The sequence below is a fragment of the Salvelinus alpinus genome, chromosome 14 (assembly GCF_045679555.1).
Source record: "Salvelinus alpinus chromosome 14, SLU_Salpinus.1, whole genome shotgun sequence".
NCBI lineage: Eukaryota > Metazoa > Chordata > Actinopteri > Salmoniformes > Salmonidae > Salvelinus > Salvelinus alpinus.
In genome coordinates this window covers 38,369,513-38,385,373 of record NC_092099.1, presented here as the reverse complement: position 1 = coordinate 38,385,373, position 15,861 = coordinate 38,369,513, and the positions used below count along the sequence as shown (strand labels likewise).

At 43.4% G+C, this 15,861-nt stretch overlaps 1 protein-coding gene across 1 annotated transcript in view; it reads left to right on the top strand.

Annotated features, from left to right (window-relative positions):
• The window catches only part of LOC139538902 (receptor tyrosine-protein kinase erbB-4-like), a 591,021-nt gene that overhangs the window by 476,831 nt on the left and 98,329 nt on the right, over nt 1-15,861 (top strand). Inside the window, exons 15-16 of the mRNA XM_071341463.1 lie at nt 6,749-6,903; nt 12,801-12,845. Of these exons, the coding sequence (XP_071197564.1) occupies nt 6,749-6,903; nt 12,801-12,845 (200 nt within the window). The remainder of the gene's footprint in view (nt 1-6,748; nt 6,904-12,800; nt 12,846-15,861) is intronic.

Below are 15,861 nucleotides of genomic sequence, written 5' to 3'. Positions count from 1 at the left end.
TCTCTCCTCTCTTCTCTCTTCTCTCTTCTCCCATCTCTCTTCTCTCTGCTATCTTCTCTCTTCTCTCTGTTCTCTTCTCTCTTTTCTCTATTCCCTTCTCTCTTCTCTCAGCTATCTTCTCTCTTCTCTCAGCTATCTTCTCTCTTCTCTCAGCTATCTTCTCTCTTCTCTCAGCTATCTTCTCTCTTCTCTCTGTTCCCTTCTCTCTTCTCTCATCGCTCTGCCCCTTTCTCTCTTCTCTCTTCTCCCATCTCTCTTCTCTCTTCTATCTTCTCTCATCGCTCTGCCCCTTTCTCTCTTCTCTCTTCTCCCATCTCTCTTCTCTATTCTCCCATCTCTCTTCTCTCTGCTCCCTTCTCTCTTCTCTCTGCTCCCTTCTGTCTTCTCTCTTGTCTCTTCTCTCTTCTCCCATCTCTCTCCTCTCTTCTTTCTGCTCCATTCTCTCTTCTCTATTCTCTCTTCTCTCTGCTCTCTCCTCTCTTCTCTCTTCTCTCTGCTCCCTTCTCTCTCCTCTCTGCTCTCTTCTCTCTGCTCCCTTCTCTCTCCTCTCTTCTCTCTCCTCTCTGTTCCCTTCTCTCTGCTCCCTTCTCTCTGCTCTCTTCTCTCTGCTCCATTCTCTCTTCTCTCTGCTCCATTCTCTCTTCTCTCTGCTCCCTTCTCTCTTCTCTCTGCTCCCTACTCTCTGTTCCCTTCTCTCTTCTCTCTGCTCCCTTCTCTCTGCTCTCTTCTCTCTGCTCCCTTCTCTCTGCTCCCTTCTCTCTGCTCTCTTCTCTCTGCTCTCTTCTCTCTGCTCTCTTCTCTCTGCTCTCTTCTCTCTGATCCCTTCTCTCTGCTCCCTTCTCTCTGCTCCCTTCTCTCTTCTCTCTGATCCCTTCTCTCTGCTCCCTTCTCTCTGCTCTCTTCTCTCTGCTCCCTTCTCTCTTCTCTCTGCTCTCTTCTCTCTGATCCCTTCTCTCTGCTCCCTTCTCTCTGCTCCCTTCTCTCTTCTCTCTGATCCCTTCTCTCTGCTCCCTTCTCTCTGCTCTCTTCTCTCTGCTCCCTTCTCTCTGCTCCCTTCTCTCTTCTCTCTGCTCCCTTCTCTCTGCTCTCTTCTCTCTTCTCTCTGATCCCTTCTCTCTGTTCCCTTCACTCTTCTCTCTGCTCCCTTCTCTCTGCTCTCTTCTCTCTGCTCCCTTCTCTCTGCTCCCTTTTCTCTGCTCCCTTCTCTCTGCTCTCTTCTCTCTGCTCCCTTCTCTCTGCTCTCTTCTCTCTTCTCTCTGATCCCTTCTCTCTGTTCCCTTCTCTCTTCTCTCTGCTCCCTTCTCTCTGCTCTCTTCTCTCTGCTCCCTTCTCTCTGCTCCCTTCTCTCTGCTCCCTTCTCTCTGCTCTCTTCTCTCTGCTCCCTTCTCTCTGCTCTCTTCTCTCTTCTCTCTGATCCCTTCTCTCTGTTCCCTTCTCTCTGCTCTCTTCTCTCTTCTCTCTGCTCCCTTCTCTCTGCTCCCTTCTCTCTGCTCTCTTCTCTCTTCTCTCTGCTCCCTTCTCTCTGCTCTCTTCTCTCTGCTCTCTTCTCTCTGCTCTCTTCTCTCTTCTCTCTGCTCCCTTCTCTCTTCTCTCTGCTCCCTTCTCTCTGCTCCCTTCTCTCTTCTCTCTGCTCCCTTCTCTCTGCTCTCTGCTCCCTTCTCTCTGCTCTCTTCTCTCTTCTCTCTGCTCCCTTCTCTCTGTTCTCTTCTCTCTGCTCTCTTCTCTCTGCTCTCTTCTCTCTTCTCTCTGATCCCTTCTCTCTGCTCCCTTCTCTCTTCTCTCTGCTCCCTTCTCTCTGCTCCCTTCTCTCTTCTCTCTGCTCCCTTCTCTCTGCTCTCTGCTCCCTTCTCTCTGATCCCTTCTCTCTGCTCCCTTCTCTCTGCTCTCTTCTCTCTTCTCTCTTCTCTCTTCTCTCTGCTCCGTTCTCTCTTCTCTCTGCTCCCGTCTCTCTTCTCTCTGTTCTGCCTGTGATCTTTATTGTTTATTCAGTCAACACCCCTTTAGGCTTCAATCTCACTACACACAATGTACTCAAGGCCACATATACACACACACGCACGCACGCACACACACACACACACACACACACACACACACACACACACACACACACACACACACACACACACACACACACACACACACACACACACACACACACACACACACACACACACACACACACACACACACACACACACACACACACACACACACACACACAGTCACACACAGTCACACAAGGATGAGTATTACTGTGGACTAGAGACTTATCTTCCATCTCTGTGGAGTGGTAGAACATTGAGACAAATCAGACAGGTTGACCAGCAGCCTGGTCTCATAGACTAGACGTAACGTAGTAAATGTAAGGCCAGATCACTTAACAAACGTAACATATTATACTAATTTCTGGTTACATAAGACAGATGATTACTTAAGGTAAGAACTAAAGTAGGGTGGTTGGTCGGGTTGGATTGTTAGGCATATCACGTCTAGCAACCTAAACCAAAATGTATCGGCACCGACCAAACCGACCATTTTGGTGGAATTGTTTATTCCGATAAACAGTAGGGCCCTACTAGAGAAATGGGAAGTTTTAAATGAAATGTGTTTGCTAATATACAGTGCATTCAGAAAGTATTCAGACCCCTTTACTTTTTACACATTTTGTCATGTTACGGCCTTATTCTAAAATGAATTAAATATTATTTTTTTCTCATCAATCTACACACAATACGCCATAATGACAAAGCAAAAACAAGTTTTCAGAATTTTTGCAAATGTATAAAAATTCAACAACTGAAATATCACATTTACTTCAAATTCAAAAAAGCTGTTTTCGCTTTGTCGTTATGGGGTATTGTGTGTAGATGGATGAGGAAAAAATGAATTTATTAAATTTTAGAATAAGACTGTAACATAACAACGTGGAAAAAGGGAAAGGGTCTGAATACTTTCCAAATGCACTGTAGGTGATTGTTAATTGGACAAAAGATAGCAACAACATTCATAGTATTAATAGTAGTTTTAAGGGTAATATAAACAAATTACTGTGGTGCACATTAATGTTATAAACATATCGTTCAATTTCCCATTATCGTGATAATTCAGTAAATTGATTGTGATATGGATTTTTGTCTATGTTGCCCAGCTCTACTGTGGAGTATGTGTGAGTGTATGGGACAGTGTCATGGAAATCAGTGTCGATCTCACTAATGCTTTTGTGGCTGAATGGAAGCAAGTCCTTGTAGCAGTGTTCCAACTACTAGTAGAAAGCCTTCCCAGAAGAGTGGAGCAGCAAAGAGAGGACCAACTCCATATAATGAGATGTTCGACGAGCAGGTGTCGACGTACTGTTGGCCATGTAGTGTACGTCATGTTCATCGGCCTGAAAGAGAGAGATGTTGAGATGTTACATTCAAACCTAACTCTGAACTGGGGTTAGTTGTTTGCCTCTTGCATACAGTCGACTAGCTATTATCAAGTTCAAATAACTTCCTGAACATATTTTTGCCTACCAAATGGCACTCTTTTCCCTGTATAGTGCGCTACTTTTTAAGGGAGCCCATGGGGACTAAATAAGGAATGAGGTGTAATTTGAGGATGCAAGCTATGTAACATCTAGCACCATGACTTACTTACATGATCCTCGAGCTTTACTGTTGTTCCCACCTGTCAGGTTCAGGCTTAGCGTTATTCTCTGATGGAAACGAGAGTACCGGAGGTAAACAAATGGATTGCATCAATCATGTTATGACAACAGAAGCCATAGCAATGACATTATATTCCACATTGTGCTCCTGTTATGCTTTGAGTTTGTAATAATATCAGTCACACTCAGGATAGGCGGTTGAGAGAGAGAGGCTATGTTCTACCATGATGCGTGAACCTATGTTTTTCTATGAGATCTACCGGAGTGCGTTGGGAGGAGAGGTTGATTTTAGATTCAGCATGTGTCCACTCCCTGGCCTCTCCTCTCCTCTCCTCCTCCTCTCCTCCACCTCTCCTCCTCTCCTCACCTCTCCTCCACCTCTCCTCCTCCTCTCCTCCTCATCTCCTCCTCTCCTCACCTCTCCTCCTCCTCTCCTCCACCTCTCCTCCTCCTCTCCTCTCCTCCTCCTATCCACCTCTCCTCTCCTCCTCCTCTCCTCCACCTCTCCTCCTTCTCTCCTCCTCTCCTCCTCTCCTCACCTCTCCTCCTCCTCTCCTCCTCCTCTCCTCCACCTCTCCTCACCTCTCCTCCTCCTCTCCTCCTCCTCTCCTCTCCTCCTCCTCTCCACCTCTCCTCCTCCTCTCCTCCACCTCTCCTCCTCCTCTCCTCCTCTCCTCCACCTCTCCTCTCCTCTCCTCTCCTCTCCTCTCCTCTCCTCTCCTCTCCTATCCTATCCTCTCCTCCTCCTCTCCTCCCCCTCTCCTCCTCCTCTCCTCCTCTCCTCACCTCACCTCTCCTCCTCTCCTCCACCTCTCCTCCTCCTCTTCTCCTCTCCTCTCCTCACCTCTCCTTCTCCTCTCCTCCTCCTCTCCTCCACCTCTCCTCCTCCTCTCCTCCTCTCCTCACCTCTCCTCCTCCTCTCCTACACCTCTCCTCCTCCTCTCCTCTCCTCCTCCTCTCCTCTCCTCCTCCTCTCCACCTCTCCTCCTTCTCTCTTCCTCCTCTCCTCCCCCCTCTCCTCCCCTCTCCTCCTCTCCTCACCTCTCCTCCTCCTCTCCTCACCTCTCCTCCTCCTCTCCACCTCTCCTCCTCCTCTCCTTCTCCTCCTCTCCACCTCTCCTCCTCCTCTCCTCCTCTCCTCCTCCTCTCCTCCTCTCCTCACCTCTCCTCCTCTCCTCCTCCTCTCCACCCTCCACCCTCCTCCTCCTCTCCTCCCCCTACCTCTCCTCTCCTCCTCTCCTCACCTCTCCTCCTCCTCTCCTCCCCTACCTCTCCTCCTCCTCTCCTCTCCTCCTCCTCTCCTCCTCCTCTCCTCTCCTCCTCTCCTCCACCTCTCCTCCTCCTCTCCTCCTCTCCTCACCTCTCCTCCTCCTCTCCTCACTTCTCCTCCTCTCCTCCACCTCTCCTCCTCCTCTCCTCCTCTCCTCACCCCTCCTCCTCCTCTCCTCTACCCCTCCTCCTCCTCGCCTCCTCTCCTCACCTCTCCTCCACCTCTCCTCCTCCTCTCCTCTCCTCCTCCTCTCCCCCTCTCCTCCTCCTCTCCTCTAGCCATATGTTGTTCAGATGGCTCCTCTGGCCCAGATGGACTGTCACAGCCTGCTAATTGATTAACATGCAGCTCTCTTGCTCTCTCCCTCAATTCAAATCACAGGGCTTTATTCGCATGGGAAACGTTGCCAAAGCAAGTGAAATAGATTATAAACAATCAGAAATTAACAGTAAACATTAGTCACACAAGTTTCAAAAGAATAGAGACATTTCAAATGTTATATTATGGCTGTGTTGTAACAATGTGTAAATATTTTAAGTACAAAAGGGAAAATAAATACACATAAATAATGGGTTGTATTTACAACCCTGGCTACCCTTTTCTTGTGACAACAGGTCACAAATATTGCTGCTGTGATGGCACACTGTGGTATTTAACCTAATAGATGGGAGTTTACACAAAATTTGATTTTTTTATGTTCTGTGAAATCTGAGGGCAATTTCTCTCTCTCCCTCTCTCTCTGTCTTTCTTTCCCTCTCTGTCTGTCTTTCCCTCTGTCTGTCTTTCTTTCCCTCTGTCTGTCTTTCTTTCCCTCCCTCCCTCCGTCCGTCTCTCTCTCTCTCTCTCTCTCTCTCTCTCTCTCTCTCTCTCTCTCTCTCTCTCTCTCTCTCTCTCTCTCTCTCTCTCATGGGGATGATGTGCATGGTGTACACTGTTGGGCGCTAGCTAGTAATACAACGATGGGGTGCAGTATGTTGTGGTAGACCATGATGCACTGTGTTTGCTGCAGTCTCAAATAAATTAGTTTGGCTGTGAGATGAGGTTACTGGCTATAGTAAAGCCTTTGCCTTTCAACGCCATGGGTATAACACTCATAAAACAACTAATTGAGTACCAGCTTCATAGTTATAACTGTGAAGGTACTTAATGTGCATATTTATGCCTACAGAACACACACACAAGCACTTACACACACATCCTCTCAGACCCACTCGTACATATGTGCACATTTGCACAAAACGCCTCCACAATACAATGCATATGTATTTATTTCTGTTCTGTTCTGCACCTTAAGGGATATTGTTCCCTGTTGAGCTCTCTCTGTTGCCTTTATTGATACCCATTCAGACCCATACAGTGAGGTCCCTTCAGCTGCCTCCCTTCATCCCTGCCTCCCTCTACTCCCTCCCTTCCCTTGCCTCTTCTAGCCCATATTAACCTCATAAATCGTGTCTGTGCTGATTGTTATGGTCATTGTGTGTGCTGTGAGGGATGGTTACTATCTCCAGCTCTACTTGCTGGTGTTTTATGTGTCTCGTCTTCCTCCTTTCCTCGCTCCCACGATCTTCTCTCCTCTACTATTATATCGCTCGTCTTTATCCCTCTTTCTCTCTCTCCTTCTCTCTCGCTCCCCCTTTTTTTTCTCTCTCTCTATCTCTCTCTGTCTCATCTCATATCTCTCTGTTATCTCTCTGTTTCTCTCACTCTTCCTTTCTCCCCTGTCCTTGCTTGCTCTCCTTTCCAATTACTATCACATCTCTAATATTTATCTTCCTCCCCCTCTCTCTCCCTCTGTCTCTCCCTCACTTTATCTCTGTCTCTCTCAGGGTCCGGATCACTGTGTAAAGTGTCTCCACTTTAAAGATGGTCCTAACTGTGTGGATAAGTGTCCCGACGGCCTTCAGGGGGCCAACAGCTTCATCTTTAAATATGCCGAGGCCAACAACGAGTGTCATCCCTGTCACTCTAACTGCACTCAGGGGTGAGCTAAATTCTATATACTGTATATCTGTGTCTTGGCTTCCAGCAGCATGTGCACATTTGCGTCGTTGTGTGAATGGTTGCGTATCGCATAAGCATTCTGAATGACTAATGATTCTAGGGGGACAGAGTACTGTTCATTTACTTCTACAATACCTTTGTCTAACAGGCAACACAAGGGCGGACTGATCCCCATTGTCAACATTATAACAAGAGGAAAACAATATATGGTTCATCCACAACACAACAGCTCTCTGGATCACTATTTTGCACCACACACACTATGAATTCATCGGTAGCAGAGTAAAGCATAAACGCAAGCCCGGGAATGGACACACACACACACACACACACACACACACACACACACACACACACACACACACAACACACAACACACAACACACACACACAACACACAACACACAACACACACACACACACACACTATGCATTCATCAGTAGCAGAGTAAAGCACAAACGCAAGCCCGGGAATGGACACACACACGGATGCACGCATGTTAGCAATATACACACACACACTGCTATGCTCTTCTAGGTGCTGAACTCACATATAACTGTGAACCCGTATCCAGCCAAGGTTTATCAGTGTCTGTAGACTCCACAGGTGATAGAAACACATACATACACATACGCACCCATGCACGCACACACATGAACTGCAAAAAACACCCTGGTGCGAGACAAAGAGAGAGACAGATGCCCAGACAAACCCAACCCCCATCACTACACCCACCTAAGCCCCATCCTCCCCATACCTAAGAGGCATGTATCTGATGCTCATCATGCTTTGCTCAAACCTACTGTCATGGTGCGAGTCTAAACCACACAAATAACAACACTGAACACATTGGAACACAACGTTTTTACTATCTCATTCTGGAATATACAAGGTCTGAAGTCATCTGCTTTTGGCAAAAACAGACTTCACAAAATAAATGTGAAATACAGAAATGTACATCCTGCAAGAAACATGTTATAAAGGAGATTGAGCCACTGGTTTCCCTCTAGGTTACAGATAGCTGGTAGTCTCATCCACTAAACGACCATGTGTTACACAGGGAAGAGACTCAGGGGGTATGCTAATTTGGTATAGATCAGACTTAACCCACTCCATTAAATTAATCAAAATAGGAACATTTTACATTTGGCTACAAAAAAATTATCTCAACAGAGAAAGATGTCCTCCTGTGTGCTACATACTGTATATCCACCACTAGAATCCCCACACTTTAATGAAGACCAAGATCTACCATTTCCAGGCACAGGGACATGTACTAGTCTGTGGTGACCTCAACACCAGAAATGGGCAAGAACCTGACTCCCTTAGCACACAGGGGTACAAGAACCTAGATACAACTACTTCAAAACAACACTCAAAAATGGGTCTCGCATTTTTGCAGCTCTGTCGTAAGCTGGGTCTATTCATAGTCAATGGTAGGCTTTGAGGGGACTCTTATGGTAGGTACACCTACAGCTCATCCCTTGGTAGTAGTACTGTAGACTACTTTATCACTGACCTCAACCCAGAGTGTCTCAGAGCATTCAGTCAGTCCACTGACACCCCTATCAGATCACAGCAAAATCACAATCTACTTGAAAAGAGCAATACACAATCATGAGGCATCGAAGCCAAACAAACTGCATGATTTTAATAAGAAATGCTATAGATGGAAGGAGGGTGGTGTAGGAACATTCACTGACTTCTTGGTAAGCAACTCCAGTGTAGATTTGGCCTTGTGTTTTAGGTTATTGTCCAGCTTAAAGTTCAATCCATCTCTATGTCTGCTGGAAAGCAGACTGAACCAGGTTTTCCTCTGGAATTTTGACTGTGATTAGCTCCTTTTCTGTTTTATCCTGAAAAACTCCCCAGTCCTTAATGATTACTAGCATACCCATAACATGGTGCAGCCACCACTATGCTTGAGAATTGGAGAGTGGTACTCAGCAATGTGTTGTATTGGATTTGCCCCAAATGTAACACTTTGAATTCAGGACAAAAAGTGAATTCCTTTGCCACATTTTTTTGTAGTATTGCGTGCCTTGTTGACGTGCCTTGTTGACGTGCCTTGTTGACGTGCCTTGTTGACAACAGGATGCATCTTTTGGAATATTTATATTCTGTACAGGCTTCCTTCTTTTCACCTGTCAGTTAGGTTAGTATTGTGGATCCATCCTCAGTTTTCTCCTATCACATACATTAAAACTCTAACTGTTTTAAAGTCACTATTGGCCTCATGGTGAAATAAATCCCTGAGTGGTTTCCTTCTTCTCCGGCAAATGAGTGAGGAAGGACACCAGTATCTTTGTACTGACTGGGTGTATTGATGCACCATCCAAAGTGTCATTAATAACTTCACCATGCTCAAAGAGACATTCAATGTCTGTTTTTTTTTTTTTTACCCATCTACCAATAGGTGCCCTTCTTTGCGAGGCATTGGAAAACCTCCCTGGTCTTTGTGGTTGAATCTGTGTTTGAAATTCACTGCTCAACTGAGGAACCTTACAGATAATTGTATGTGTGGGGTACAGAGATGAGGTAGTCATTGAAAAATAATGTTTAACACTATTATTGCACACAGAGTGAGTCCATGCAAATTTGTATGTGACTTGTTAAGCACATGTTTACTCCTGAACTTATTTAGACTTGGCATAACAAAGGGGTTAAATACTTTTGGACTCAAGACATTTCAGCAAATGTTTTATACATTTGTAAAAATGTTGATAAGCATAATTCCACTTTGACATTGTGGGGTATTGTGCGCAAAAAAATACAAAATAAAAACCTTGTGAGGACTTACAGAAAACGTTTGACCTCTGTCATTGCCAACAAAGGGTATATAACAAAGTATTGAGATAAACTTTTCTTATTGACCAAATACTTATTTTCCACCATAATTTGCAAATAAATTCATTAAAAATCCTACAATGTGATTTTCTGGATTTTATTTTCTCATTTGGTCTGTCATAGTTGAAGTGTACCTATGATGAAAATTACAGGCCTCTCTCATCTTTTTAAGTGGGAGAACTTGCACAATTGGTGGCTGACTAAATACTTTTTTGCCCCACTGTATAACCAAGTGCAAACACATTTACATTTACATGATCATTTGCAAAACTTAGAATCAGCTATTAAAGACTACCAGAACACACTGGATTCTCTAATTACATTGAATGAATTACAGGAGAAAATACAAACCCTCCAGCCCAAAAAGGCCTGTGGTGTTGATGATATACTAAACTAAATGATAATATATACAGATCACAAATTCATATTGGCTATACTTAAACTCTTCATAATTATCCTCAGCTCATTTGGAACCAAGTTCTGATCACCCCAATCCACAAAAGTGGAGACAAATTTGACCCCAATAATTACAGTGGAATCTGTGTCAACAGTAACCACGGAAAGATCCTCTGCAACAGCAGACTCCAACATTTCCTGAGCAAATGTCAAATTGGCTTCTTACCAAAATATTAGACGACAGACCACAAATACACCCTGCACTCCTTAATTGACAAAAAAACAAACAAAAGAAAAGTATTCTTATGTTTTGTTGATTACATAAAATCTTTTGATTCAATTTGGCATAAGGGTCTGCTATACAAATTGATGGAAAGCGGTGTTGGGGAGAAAACATACAGATTATAAAATCATTTTTTACAAACAACAAATGTGCAGTTAAAATTGTCAATAAACACACATACTTGTTTCCTCAGAGCCGTGGGGTGAGACAAGAATGCAGCTTGAGCCCCACCCTGTTCAACATTTCTATCAAAGAATTGGCGAGGGCACTAAAACAGTCTGCAGCACCTAGCCTCACCCTAATAGACTCTGAAGTAAAATGGTTACTGTTTGCAGATGATCTGTTGCTTCTGTCTCCAACCAAGGAGGGCCTGTTTTGTTTGCCTGCACAGATTGTGTCAAACCTGGACCCTGATGGTAAATCTCAGAAACACAAAAATAATGGTGTCCCAAAAAAAGATCAGTTGCCAGGACAACAAATACAAATTCTATCAACACACCGTTGCCCTAGAGCACAAAAATAATTATACCTACCTCGGCTTAAACATCAACACCACTGGTTACTTCCACAAAGCTGTGAACGAAGAGACAAGGCAAGAAGAGATTTATATGCCATCAAAATAATTATAAAAACTGACATTCCAATTAGGATCTGGCTAAAAATCCTTAAATCAGTTATAGAACCCATTGCTCTCTAACGTTGTGAGGTCTGGAGTCCACTCACCACCCAATTGAGACTGCATGCAGAATTCAGCAAAAATATCCTTCATGTACAATGCAAAACCCCAAACAATGCAGGCAGAGCAGAATGAGGACTATACCTGCTAATTATCAAAATCCAGAAAATAACTGTTAAATTCTACAACCACTTAAAGGAAGTGATGCCCACACATTCCAACACAAAGCCCTCGTCTACAGATTAACCTAGAGAAGAGTCCCCTCAGCCATCTTGTTCTGGGGCTCTGTTCACAAACACAAACAGACCCCACGGAGCCCCAGGACAGCAACACAATTAGACTTAACCAAATTATAAAAACACACAAATATAACTATTTGATAGACTGGAAGAATCAACCAAAACATTTTGCAAACTGGAAAGTTGTCTGACCCTAAACAGAGAATAGACAGTGGCAGAATATCTGACCACTGGGATAGACCCAAAATTAAGAAAATCCTTGACTATGTCCACACTATGTACATGAACTGCCTTGCTATTGAGAGAGACCGCCATAGGCAGACCTGGCTCTCGACAGAAAGAAAGGCTACAGTATGTGCCCTTTGCCCACAAAATGAGGTGGAAACTGAGATGCACGTCCTTACTTCCTGCTAAAGGTATGACCATATCAGAGACGCATACTGTATTTTCCACAGATCACACCGACCTACAAAGAATTAGAAAACGAATCAAACATTGATAAACACCCATATCTGTGAGACGAAATACCGCAATGTGCAATCACAGCAGCAAGGTTTTTGACCCGTTGCCATGAAAACGGATCAACCAGTGGAGCACAAACAACATATTCGTACTACAACTTTGTGCACATTGTTAAAAACATTATCTGATAATATAATGTTTGTAATGGCTTAATCCTTTTGAAACCTTTGATGTTGTTTTTCGTTTCTTCTCACTTTTGTTTATTGTTTACTTCACAGAGAAATAGAGAGAGACAGAGAAATAGAAAGAGAAATAGAGAGAGAAATAGAGAGGCAGAGCATGAGATAGAGAGAGGGAGACAGGGACACAGAGAAAGATAGCAAAAGAGAGAGTGAGACAAAGAGAGAGAGAGATGGAGGGAGGGAGAGTGAGAGAGAGGGAGAGGGAAAGAGGGAGAAATTCCACTCTCCATCTGCTCTTTGAGTGCTGTGAATCCTACGATTATCATTTTCAGCTGCAGAAGGAAGGGGCAGATATATTTTGGTATTGCAGTCAGTCAGTTCACCGGGCTGGCCATGTCACATCTTTGTTCTATTTCCTGCTGAGCGGCAGGCTGGCAGCTCACTACTCCATGTACACATAACGACATTGTTAAAAAACACGATGCAGTGGAAATGCCATCTTGACACTCTATCCCAGGCAGCCCTTCAGGTCAGACAGACTGAAATCGATTCAGAGATCCTCTCTGTTACCATTCCTTTCCCTCTTCCCTCTTAACATCAAATAGCCTCACCATGCAGTGTCCTGACTCCCGAACGTGCCCCTTCATCTCTGGGACTGTCTGACATGGCTGTTTTTTTCTGTTGACAGACACTCAAGGCCAATGTCCAGTCGAGTGATTGATTGTGATCGGATGGATGACTGGCTGATTTATTCTGTTGCTTCATTAACTCTGCTCCTTTCCCTCATCCAGGTGTATTGGACCCAGACTGCAGGACTGTATTGGCATGATGGACAGGTAAATATCTCTTCAAATCCCTACTGTCCCCAGGACAGACTGCGTATACAGACACACAAGTTCAACTTTGATTTATTTGTGATTTGTAAGTACAAGTTCATGCATTGAAATGTATCTTTGACGAAGGCTCAATAGTAAAAAGATGAGACACACACTTCTCCCCAGCAGAAAATGTCATGACAACCAACTGTGCCCACTGAGCAAGGCTTATATTTATTGCTACAGTGGTTCCTCTAAAAGTGGCGAGCTTACACCGCAGGACTTAGAGGTACCCAGCGTCACAGCTTCATTGCTCCAGACCACCACAAGGGGGAGTTAGAGCACTCATTATGCATTTGGGTCCCAAGGTTTTTATATGACCAATCATAGAGAGTGGTTCAAATGACGAATTTGACGCGAGCCACCCGTCGCAGGTGACTTTCTTCAGCAAAGATGGCTGACAAAACATTACGGTGGAAGCAAATGTAAGTAATTATAACATCATGAGTCAAGAAAAAAATGTGCAAATGAGAGGAATATGTTAATGTAGAGAAAAACGATTGTGCATATTGTTTTGTCATAAAGTTAGTTTACGAAAATCACTATTTAGCCAGTTTGCTAGCTAGTGTTATGACACGAGTATGAAATTGTAATTCGTGTTGTTTAATGTTTTGGGACTCCTGAGAAAACCATCAAACCAGGCTGTCGTCTATTGAAACTGTAGATGTAAAGAATCTAGCTAGCTAAAGCATTTCCTGCAAATTGAATGTACAATTGTGTAAGCTTGCCTTGCTTATATTTTCCATGCAATGCAGCTGAAGTAATATAGTTAGCTAGCTATGTACTTGCTTATTGTGTAGTGGAGGTTAAGATAACTGTATGGATGTGTCTGAATGGCATTAATGAAGCCTACGGATTGAGTAGAATATAATAACTTTATTGTGCCAAGGATGCAAGTCGTATATACATGTAGTTATTGCCACGCATGAGATCCACACATTGTAGCCTGTACATTGAATATATTCACTGAGGATGTCATCTTCCTTGGCAAATAAAGGTGTGGTTCAGGTATGAATCTCTGTGAGACATTCTTTTTCAGTCATATCCAATACCAGGTGTATCAAACTCCATTCTTTGAATGATGCTGTGTCTGCATGTACATATTACAATTATACACTTCAACAGTGTTTACCACTCCTGCTCCTGAGACATCAATGATTACACATTGTAACTATGCAATAGACTAGAACCATTATTTAAGTAAAAGCTGATTTGTAATTCATATATACAGAAAATAATAAATAAACACTACACTTCCTATGCATATCTACCTCCGTTTGCATTAATCTGAGTACACAGGATACAGTAGGTATAGTATTTCAATGAGATACTTAATTTCAACCAGTGGAGAATTTGAAACGCTTTATTGAAAGTTCATTATCCAGGTGTTATAAATACATAATACATGCATTAAAAATATGATGTTATAAATACAAGTTCAATCTGTACTTCAATGCACATACGCATTATAAAAAAAGAGAAAGAAAGAGATGTAAAAGACAGAAAGGGAAAGAGGTAAGAGCAGAAGAGCCGGGAAGACAGCATATGATTAATGAATGACCTACCCTAATATTCTCTCAGTTCATCACAATTACATAGTGTCTCCTAACCAGCCCTGGGCCCCCAGATGGCCCGAAGGTTATCTTAAGAGTGGGTGAGGTGTCGATGACGTGACTGGCTTCCGCTCTCACATCAACACATACCTGCAGACGAGAGACAGATGGATAGAGAGAGAGAATGATTAAGCTTTGTTTTTTTATTCTAACACTGTCAGTCATCAGGAGGTGAAATACAAAACTGACCTTGAATCATTAACTCTGGGACTACTACATCTCTCTGTATTTCAATAGAAAGTATCTCTTTAATAATACTTCTGTTGACCCAACCAAGTGACCTCTCACCTATGATGATGCTGTGCCGTCTGTGTCAGCTAGTTCAAATGCGGGAAGGGTTCACCAACACAGCTGATATAACCTAGAGGATTTAGGGAGAAGGGGGAGAAGGATGAAGTGAAGGAGAGAGACTGTTATTGAGAAAATAAGGGGGTTAAAGAGACTGTGTTCAACAGAAATATGTGTGTGTGTAGTCTCACCTGGTGTCCACACTAAGTGGTACTTTATGCTCAAAAACAGACATGAGGACAAACAATATAATATCATTATTAGACTTTTTCATTACCAGATCATTGGGAATTACTAAAGTATAATATCCCTTAAAACAAGTCATGATAACATTGGATAGATAGATACATGTGTAGCATCTGGCAATAGCAGGATCATATCAAGGATTGCATCACAAATGAATAAATAAATAACACTTGAAGCTTGATGACTTGATCATTTGAATCAGCTGTGTAGTCCTTAAGCAAAAACAAAAATGTGCACCCCTTTGAGTCCCCAGGACCAGGATCTTCATTGGGACCTCTTAATCTGCAGACAGGCTTTCACAGCTCTCTGTATCCAAGGACAGAAAACCTCACAAAAGACTTCATTATACTCAAATTAGACAGCACTGAATATGATGTTCTCTGTCCTCACTTCTAGGGACAGGAACTACACAAAAGTACCTGCTCTATCCAGAATATCCCACTCTCTAACTTTGACAGCTGGGCCTGCTATCCTTTCACTCTCCTCCATGGCTGTTAGCTAGCTACCTACACATGTATTTTACAGTGTTAAATATCTCAAGATAGCTAGCTAATATGAAGTGAGGTAGTTGGTCAAATATAATTAACTTAGCTAGCTGTCTATACAGTATGTATGTAACGGCTTTCTTCCTGGGATGAAGGAGAGGACCAAAACGCAGCGCGGCTAGTGTTCAACATGTTTAATAAAGAATAAGAACGTGAACACTACAAAACAATAAATGTGAAAACCGAAAAATGTCCTATCTGGTGTAGAACACAAAGACAGAAAACAATCACCCACAAACCAACAGTGCAAACAGGCTACCTTAATATGGTTCCCAATCAGAGACA